Below are 10,482 nucleotides of genomic sequence, written 5' to 3'. Positions count from 1 at the left end.
AAACATTATTTACATTTTCTTGTCGTGGAACATCAAAGGAGTGCTGGAGTCACTAGGGTTATTAAAGAATACGATTAGACAAAATTAAAGTGACGTTTGATCATTTCAAACAGCACTAACCAGAAAAATATGTGCTAGAGACACAGAGCCCGCTGAGCCTGTCCTCCCACCGCTGCAACATCCACCAGGTTACTTCTAATTAGTCTCCCTGAGACTGATAATAAAAGGGGACATAATCTCAGTGCTGAGGCATGTTGTGTGTTTAAAGTTGTTGCAGTTGTTTATGGATTAGTTGATGGACTGTTTCTGCACTAGATTTATGCATTGAGTCTATGCACTGTCAGTGTAGCCTCCTGCGTTTATGTACTGATATTATACACTTATGGAGAGCCTTTTTACCTTTGCAGTTTACAAAGCACTTTAAAGTAGTTTCCCATTTACCAATTCAACAGAGCATGCAATGTGCTCACTTATCATCAGGAGCAACTTAGCGGTCAGTCTTACCTAGGGACACTTTGGCATATGGACCGGAGGACCTGGGGATTGAAGCATCAACCTTATAATTACTGGGCAACTCAGTCTACAATCTGAACCACAGCCCACACTGATTTAGATGACTTTTACTGACTTGTATTCGGACACTTTCAGTTAGCCTAGTAATAAAATCTGTTAAAAACCTACGTTTATTTGAATAATCCAAATAAACTTAATACTATTCTCCTATTTTAGGGTGGTGAGGAATTAAAGAACTCTGTGCTGAACCAGGCTACAACATAAAGTGTGCAAAGCCATCTTCTGGCTCCATGGCATATTTGTTCTATATAGACATAAGAATACTCTCAAAATTCTCAGTTTGGCAGGAAAGAGTCTTTCCCAAAATGTGGAACTGTTCCTTTAATAATGCCTTCCCTCCAGGTGTCCGAGAAATCCAAGCACACTAAAATGACCCTGGCTCTCATACTGTCATTATGAAGGTGATTAATAACACCTGTGCTTTTGCCGGCTGTGACTTGTCAAAATGGTGTAAAAATATAGTTTAAAGTGACTGCTTACAGTTATGTAAGTTTCACATGCCAGTGGAAGTCCAAAGCAAGCTTACAATGTGTCATCGAGTCTCCATAGCTACGTATAAATGCTCAGTCTTACTTTCCTTTACGTCCCTCTTCAAAACCATCTGGCTGAGATGGTTCCACTAAAAACTGCATTGGTCTGACGTAGCTCCTCTGTCACTGTTTATTAAAGTGCCTTTAATAGCTTGGTGCTTGATGTCGGCTTTAAGGAGACCCATTGAAACCCCCGAGGAAGCTGTAACCAGGCAACTAAAGTAGGCTGTGGTCTTTTTTCCATCAAAGAAAAGGGAAGGTCAGATGCAGAGGCCAGGTTACTAAGTTGTCAGGACATTGATAATAGAAATGAAAGAAAATTATTGAAAATATCTATTTATCTCGCTCATCTACTCCTGCCGTATTTTGTTGTTGTAAATACAAAACCAAGTTTAAGGAAAAACTATCTGACACTACCGCAGGTTGCAAATCCAAGCTGTCAAGTCTGCCTGTGTTATGCAAGACACAACTGTGTGTGTGTGTGTGTGTGTGTGTGTGTGTGTGTGTGTGTGTGTGTGTGTGTGTGTGTGTGTGTGTGTGTGTGTGTGTGTGTGTGTGTGTGTGTGTGTGTGTGTGTGTGTGTGTGTGTGTTTTACTGTTATTACAGATGACACATAGGTAATTGAAGCTCAGACATATTCCAGTACATAATGGATATTTCTAGATATATTTCCAAACCAGCGACATGCAGAATTCATTCTAGAGGATTCCATGTGTGTAACAAAGGCCGAGCACATGAACAAGCTGTCATAAATGAATGCTGTTATGATAGCCAAACAAATAAATGAAAGAAAAAAACTGTTACCTGAAATAAACCCTCGCTAACAGATCTGATGAATGAGGAAGTACCTGACACAAGGCGGAACCATTAGGGCAATTCAATACAAAGATAAGGGAGAAATGAAATATTGACTGAGCTGATCTATGTGTGTGACCTGTAAATGAGCTACCTGCCTGTTTCAGCGCATCCTACAGATGTTCGTATATATTATACCATGATTAGGATTCTAGAGGCAGCAGCCCGGCTCCCTCTAACCTTTTCATCTGCCAAAATAAAGACTACTTCCTTCACATTAGGGATCAAAGTTGCACACGGTCAAGGTTGACTTTGTCTGACATCATTACAGACAATAAGTTTTAGCTGAAAAATAATTTTGTGGCACATCTATATCATAATATGGTTGAAATGCACTTATTGTAAGTCGCTTTGGATAAAAGCGTCAGCTAAATGAAATGTAATGTAATGAAATAATAATTTTTCAGAGATCCTTCAGCTCTGCATTGACATTTCAGATTCACATCATCCTCCAGGTCCTATTAGTACTAAGGCAAAACAGGATGAATTATGGTCTGTTCTTACAGTATTAAGGCAGGCAAAATATGACTGAAGAAAATTTTAAATGCTCAAAACAACAGCTTGAGCAAATCTCTGGCCAACTAGTTCACGTTGTTCCTGTGATCCGCAGAGATTGCTTATATGAGAATCTGTCTAAATTAAAATGCAGAAAGCCAAGATGCTAATCTTTCTGGAACTACTCCACTGACAAGGAGAGACTGGCCCTGCAGACTCATTAAGTGTTTGTCTCCAGCTGAGCTTCATTTCATAGTGCAGTAATGTGCCCATAGCCTTGTTACAATGGGTAAGAATGTAAAATGGCGTAATTTAAGTTCCTGTCATTGTTAAGTGCCACCGGAGTACGTCAGCGCCTCCGGCATCTTGAGTCCTTATTTCAACATAAATGAACACTGCTACTTCACCCGGTTCTGTTCGAACAGGAACGGCAGGTGAGAGGAGTGAAATATAAGGGGAGAGATGAGGATTGGCAGTCTGTAAGGGTGAGCTCTGGCCAAGGCAGCAGAAGCACACAGTCAATTATGCTGACAAAGACCCACGAGAGCTCTCATAGGAGCTAAACTGCCTTTAGAAAACAGTTTGGCCGGTTGGGTAAGAGAACAGGTTTTGCTTACAGTGTGTGGAAACATCTTACATTTGACCTTCTGACATATCATCAAAACGACAATGCACCTGGCAGCAAAACTCCAATCTCCCTCCCCTCTTTCATCTTGTTTGAGATGGAAAGAAGCAAAGCTGTTAATATGCATTCCCCCAACATGAATATTCAGCACAATTTCCACTCATCTCAAACATTTTCTTCCTGCCTGTGCTGTTTAACAACACAGCGCTGATTTATTCAATACTACAAGCACATCTAAAATTTGTTGTGATCTGAGACGTCCCCTTAAATAATGCACACAGAGGCAGCGCATTGGATTTGACCTCAGACAGAAAGAAAGATTTTGAAATATTTAATATTTAGAAGTGTTTTTTTTTTTTCTTATATACACTATGTAATACAACAATGGCAAGTCAAACAAGAGCTGATTGGTTCTTGGATAAGCATGTCAGCGCTATAGTCTCATCATGCCTTTAATGGGACACAGGACCGATCAGTTATCTGTGTTAGATGACCTGACCTGTAAGGTGACAACACAAAATCAATTCTGTGTTTAACATACTTAGAAATCAGGTCAGACATAAAGTTTATCCCAAAAAAGCAGCAAAAAAAAAGGAGATTGGAACAAATAAAACCCAAATATTACGACACAGCCGTTATCGTTACAGATAAACTAAATATTTTAATGCAAATGAATAACACAGGTTTCCTAGGAGATACTTGCCGTGCTACAAAGTGCTCTTTATTGCCGACCACACCAAAAGCTGTCACTGTCATACGTTATATACAGCAAAAGAAACCTGCATGGACAAAGTCCTTTACCACTTGTATTTTGCTGTATTGCAGCTGATATATGGTTGTCGTATGGCACATTTGATGAGAAACACCATCCCACACATACTCGTATATACTGGAGCGCAGACCTTGGCGGACAGTGTGAAACAGCTCCTGCCAAGGTTCTCCGTAAAAGATCATTACACCGACGGTGGTGATTTTAGGTAATAAGAAATGCATTAAGACGATGCTTGTAAATCGACAGAATAACCGCCTACAGCCACATTTAATGCACTACTGTTCTCCCCTTCAGTTGAGTGATAAGCTGCTTTGCCGATAATCATTAACACATCACAGTTCACAATCCCTTATATTTTCATCAATACTAGTAACGTAAAACGGCAAAATTGAAAAGAACATTTGCTGTGCCCCTGTTTGTCCTTTCAGTACTCTCTGCTGGTTCACCACATATACTGTACAGAAGGTAAAAAGAGTAAAAAGCAAAACCTAAACAGCTGATATTCATACAAACATGACTTCATAATAGATCCCATTGTTTTAGAGAGAAAACATAATACATGTATACGAGATTAAATGCTGTCTCTTGTGCCAATGGCACATGAGGAATAGAATATACAGACTGCCGTTGCATATGTGCTCATGTGAAGTGTCTTCAGTTGTCCTACAATGCTGGAATTTGTCCAACCTTTGCACCTTCATTCGGTTTTCTACTTCCTTTTTAATGTGAACTCATACTGAATCGAGGGCACTGCACCATGCTGGTTGAGTGCCTTCAGCATGCTCTCTCTGGACCGCTATTGGGAGGTTTATGTCTTTGCAAATGTTAATCTCTCTCTTACAGGCAACAAAGCAACAAAAGCTCCTAAGGATGACACAATGCGGGCTGAGGAGCCTCCACTAGTTTCTTTGTCTTTTGGTGAAAAGGCTAGGATTTAAGTATTGATGCTGATAGATCCGTTGCTCAAGATGGACCCTTTAGTGACCTCTGTGCTAACAGTGGAGAGTGGGACGCTCTCGTACCTCTCCGCCACCCCCCAGCAGCGACAACGCAACAAGGTGGACTTGAGCTGTTTCTGAAAATTGCTGTTGAGGAAGCCATAGATGATGGGGTTGACGCAGGTGGAGATCATGGCCGTGAGGTGGCAGAATGAGAAGATGATGTCATGGCCACAGGATGGGATAGCCTCGTGGTTCCAGTCAAACACCGTGTTGAAGACGTTAAGCGGGAGCCAGGAGAGGGCGAACGCCACCACAATGGAGAATAACATGGCGTTGATTCTCATAGAGCCCTTGTTCTTCTTTTGAGTGGTGTTCCTGCCGCGCTCCACCATGTCCTTCCTCCTCCTGAGGCGCAGGTAGACGTGCAGGTAGCAGCCCATGATGAGGATGAGGGGAAGGAAGTACTGGAACATGAGCAGGGAGGTGGTGTAAGCCCGCCGCTCTTGAACCGATGGCCACATCTCCATACAGACAAGGTGGTCACTGACCGGGAAGGGAATGGTCAGGTTCTGGAAAGGCAAGGTGAGTACGCTGTACGAGAGGAAAGGCACCGAGATTAGACAGGCCACGATCCAGGTCGTACCCACGGCCAGGTAGGACTGACCTACCATAGGTTTCCATCCAGTGGGGTGGACGATGAGCTGGTAGCGCTCCATGGCGATGAGGACGAGGGAGAAGATGGAGACCGTAACGGATATACACTGGATGAAGGGCGTGAGCTTACAGAGGGTGTTGCCCAGGATCCAGCGGTCCATCAGTGTGTAGATAATCGTGACCGGCAGGCAAATAATGCACATGAGAATGTCTGAGAAAGACAGGTTGGCGATGAAGATGTTGGTGACGTTGTGCATCTCCTTGTGCCGTGTGATGACAAACACCAGGCAGGAGTTCCCAATGAGACCCACCGCCATAACAGTGCTGTACGCAATGATGAGGAAAGTGGTGCCGCTCACTGAGAGCGAGCAGTCCTCGTCGAAATCCCGCGGGATCTCTCTCCAAAGGGCTTGGTTGTGATTGGTGTTGTGCTGCAGCTCCATGGTGGTTCTCCTGGACTCACTTCAAAGGCAGAGGACTAATTAAACTAATTTGTTTTGTCACACCTGCTGTAATTACTTCATGAATAATATTTGCATTTTTCACAGTTTTCCTTCATCCTTAATCTGTGGAAATCTGCACGGCAGTCTTCATTTGCAGCCTGTAAAAAAGAGGAAATGAGAAACCTTAAGACAAATATTCAGTAATTAAAAGTATATTTTTAAAGTTATAAAATGAAGAGATATGAAGGGGTTGATTTATCACTCGAATTGAAAAGTAGCTCACATGAAAAGGATGCAAGGAGGATGAAGGGAAATTGACCCTCATTTGCTTAAAAAACTAATTTCATCAATACACGGTGTCAGAAACTGATTATCTTGCTGCAGGACAAGATTTAACATGTGCAGCCCTCCTTGTTTTAATTCCACAAGTGTCTTTTTATTGCTGTTTTGTTTTTAGTGTTCCAATTTCACCTTTGCACAAATTGGCAGGGGATTCAATATCACAAAAACAGAAATGTAAAAAGGGAATAATTAATGTCGGTGTGCAGATATCATGAGGCTGTGAGCAGAACGCATACTTTCTATCTGCTCGAGTACAAGCTATAAGAGTAAATGATGCACTGATGGAATATCATCAAGATAACAGCCAAGATCCCGATTTTGTGGCGTCGTTATGATGGCGTGCTGATTTAAATTTCCATCACAATAACGACGATAATGACTGCTCCTTCAGAGACAATCATTCCCCCTCACTGCTCTCTTCCCTTTTGACAGTGAGAATTTATTCTGTTTCAGTCCATAAAGGAACTGACACCTTTCATTGTCACTAAACATTCACAAAAAGCTTCCCAGCTCCCAATGCACATGTGGTCCTTACATTCTCTTGCAAATTAATGTACTGGAAAATGTAACAGAAATACAATGTCATTACACAAAAAACATCTCAATAGTGTGTGTGGGTGTGTCCATGCATGCAAATTCATAAGTGTGTGTGCATAGCGGGGAAGACAGCGCTGATTAACTGAAATGTTTTGCCCACAGCTCAATTCATCAGAAATTAGTTTTGCAACGCAGCATTTATATCTACAGGAATGAATGGATTTATCATTTTTAATTGAGCACTCCTTAACAATGATAAATGTTGACAGGTTGGACATGAATTGCTTGTGGCTGTCTCTATTATGAGCCGTAATGTCCCATCAGACCGTGCTGCTTCATCTATGTTGATAACATGCAAAGAAAAAGTAAATACTCGTACCTGAAGCTAAGAACGGTAATACCACTCAAAGTCCTTTGTGGAACACAATCTTCTCTGTTTAAGCGTGTGGATAAATAACCCCCTCCTGGATGTCCACCTGACTAAACCTGGCTGAATTTCTGAATATGTGGCCTGCATACAGTGTATACCATGCAGCCTTGATGCAGATTATTTGTGGTGGAATTTGGTCTCCTAAAATGCTGCAATGCTTTGTGTTGTGTCTGCTGGCAGAGGAGTCAAAGAAATGTAACAAGGAAAACATTAAAAACTCACATGAGATTGTATCCCTCGTGTAAATTATAAGATTCTGATTATTTGTAGATTACACAGATGAAAACAGCCTGCAGAAAAAAAAAATAGGCTGAGAGAGGAACTGTGAGATCAGTGGAGAAAAAAAAAATCACAAAGAAATTACAGCTCCTGGGAATTTGTCACAAAATAAAGATGTTTGTACATAGTAGAATTTTTCCTTATCATTACCTCTGTTCAGTCACCTCAATAAACCACTTTGCAAATATACAAAATGGCCCAATTTTGATTATCACGCACACATGAAATGAGAGAAAGTGTGAGAGGTTATGTGTGTCCTACCCTCGGTGTCTGCGGCTGTCCTGGATCCTCTGTCTGTCTGCAGGATGGACTTTCTAAGCTCCGGACAGATAGAAAAGACTCCTCAGTGTGTTCACTGCTCTCCTGTCCGGGGGAGAACCATCAGTCATTTACACATGAAGACCTGCTGAATGTCCACTAAAAAAAAAAAAAAAAACGCTACTTACACTTAAAGCATCACATGTATGTGGAAAATAAAAAATAAAAGTAGTCTATAAATCTTAGCATTACAGCTACTTCAACTAAAACAGCAGGGAATTAATAACCGCAGCACGTGCAATAAGGTTATTAAACCCCATAAGCTATAAAGAAACATTAGATTGAAATATTAGTCACAGAGCTTTGTCGTAGCATGTTATGATAAAAAAAAAAAAAAAAAAAATCCTACTTAAAAATGTAATTACATACTTTCAGGTAACCCATATAAGAGTTATACGCCAGCACAAAAATGGCACATTTTAATTAGCCATCAAGTTAAGCAGTGTTTCTTACCTCATTTGAATTTGACTTCTCGCTCTGCTTCGCATCAGGTGAGACACTACAGAGTTTTTGGTCGAGGAGGAGGTAGAAGGCGTCCTACCAGGATCCCTGATTCGAGCCGAGATGTCTCTTAAAGCGACCTTGTGCCTCAGACTCCGGCAGGGATGCGACTGGGAACATCTTACATAATAACTTCTCCGTGACTCACACGCACGAACGCGTGCACACGCGCGAGCAGGCGCGCGCTCACACAGGGAACAATGGGGCAAATTGAGTTATTTGGAATATGTGGCCACACACTGTCTGTTTCACCCACCTGAAGCCCAGACGTGCCCGTTAGCTGATTCATTTAGTCTCTTGTAGGGAAATGCTGAGCGTTCACACAGCGAGGCAACTTTCATATTTTTCAAATGAAAAATCGATGTAATATCACGGTGATATAATATTCAAATATGGTAATATTGTGATGCACGGCTTAAAAATCCCACAGGATTTGCTGTATAATGTCTATACAGTTTATCATGCCTATGAAATGTGTTATATTGCGTTCTTCATAGGGGATATTTTAGGTTATGGTTTTTTTCTGCTGCCAGAATTTAATGAATAAATACTGACAGATACTGATGTTTATCATCAGCTATGTCCATGTATTATAGCATGGCCATGAACTTTACTATCGGTTATGAAGATCATTAACCTTGTAGCGATATGAGATGTGTGAGCAGTTCATATACCAACAGTGGTGAAAGAAGTATTCACATTTTTTTACTCAAATAAAAGTAACAGCACAGTAATGTAAAATTACTCCATTACAAATAAAAGGTCATGCATGAAAAAATTATGTAAAAGCACACATGCATTAAAACCAAAATTATGTTAAAGTATTTAAATAAAAACAAAGAATCTAACCTGTTTTTAGTTTTTGGACTTTTCTCTAATCTTTGATTATCTTTGAGATATTGGATCATTTGAACATTTATTAAAAGGAAACCATGGGAGAAGTTTACAAGGAAAAATCTATATTTGTTGGAGCTTGTTAACAACTCAGACATCTGAAACGTGACCCCGACTGCAAACTGCTCTTTGTAAGATGTCTGAAGCTAAATGCTTTGCAAGTCACTAGTTTAATCCTTAACAATGTGTTGTATTTTGAAAGCTTGTTACAGTGTCAATTGTGTCCAATCTTCCTCTTAAAAACGACTAACGCTGTCAAATTTAGTGGAGTATAATATCTCCCTCTGAAAAGTAGCGCAATGCAAGTTTTAAATATTTAAAAAGTCATTTTAGGTAAAGTCCTGTAGTTACTTTCCGTCATTGTATACCAAAACTCGGCACCAAGGTCAAATGTTCTCTGCATCTGCTGTATGCACCTTTACATTATCTACCGCATCAAAACCAACCGAAACATCTTGTTTAAAATCCTCTTTCAGATCCCTCTGCATCTAACACCCAGAACTATTTTAAACCCATTTCTTTGCACCTCTCTTTCTTGTGCAACAGATTGTTAACTGCTTCTTCACACTGTCCCCACACACTCCTGCTTCAAGTGGAGGCTGTTTGAGAGAACAGTAATAGCTGTTTGTCTGAGAGGCAGAATGGTGAAATGACTTGCCACCACCAACAACAGTTCTGTGGGTGTTTACTTGACACAGACAAACGGGTATCAAGTCACCCAAGACGACAAATCTATGCACATATTTCCCAGAGAAAGCAGGAGTGCTGAAAAAGGCTGGCTGAGACACAACTGCAGGACTTTATTTTATTTTTTGTCCTTAAAGAACAACTATTCAATATATAGAGACGTGGAATAGCGGTTGTACCTCTCCCCTTGTGCAATCAACACAACTGTCAACTCACAATTAGGTTTTTCTTGGAACTCGCAAGTCGTACGTGTCTAGACAGCTGAGCACAGCAGTGACATGAAGTTGTTTTGGTGACAATGTGTCCACCAGTCTAATATGATTGATAAGTGACAGCTTCATTCAGTACAGGAAAGTGTGATCAGTGAACTTTGTGCAATCTGGAAAGCAAGACTGCGTCTCAGGGAAAAAGGCAAAATGTTTCGAAAACTAAAGTTTCTGTCAGAGACCACATAAACAAACGGAGAGCAGATTAGTTTTGTTCCATATAACATGATAAGAACAGATAACATATTGCAAACATTTTTTAAACATTATCTCACTGTCACATGAAATATTTTATGGCTCTTTGATCATTTATTCTATTTGGCACACGCTATCAACTGT

General features: G+C 40.6%; 1 protein-coding gene across 1 annotated transcript; it reads right to left on the bottom strand.

The window, feature by feature from the left end:
• Positions 1 to 3,393: 3,393 nt before the first annotated feature.
• On the bottom strand, positions 3,394 to 8,553 carry npy8br (neuropeptide Y receptor Y8b). The gene is made up of 3 exons (XM_069706688.1): positions 8,249 to 8,553; positions 7,739 to 7,840; positions 3,394 to 6,047 (listed from the first exon to the last, which is right to left on the bottom strand). The coding sequence occupies exon 3, from the start codon at positions 5,887 to 5,889 to the stop codon at positions 4,786 to 4,788; it is 1,104 nt and encodes a 367-aa protein (XP_069562789.1). The 5' UTR covers positions 5,890 to 6,047; positions 7,739 to 7,840; positions 8,249 to 8,553; the 3' UTR covers positions 3,394 to 4,785.
• Positions 8,554 to 10,482: the final 1,929 nt, after the last annotated feature.

The sequence above is a fragment of the Brachyistius frenatus genome, unplaced genomic scaffold (genome assembly GCF_029030835.1).
Source record: "Brachyistius frenatus isolate BFR_SWC_R1_liver_20210118 unplaced genomic scaffold, ASM2903083v1 Contig_64, whole genome shotgun sequence".
Taxonomy (NCBI): Eukaryota; Metazoa; Chordata; class Actinopteri; family Embiotocidae; genus Brachyistius; species Brachyistius frenatus.
Note: the sequence above shows the minus strand (reverse complement) of the source record. Positions and strands in the feature narration are given on the sequence as shown.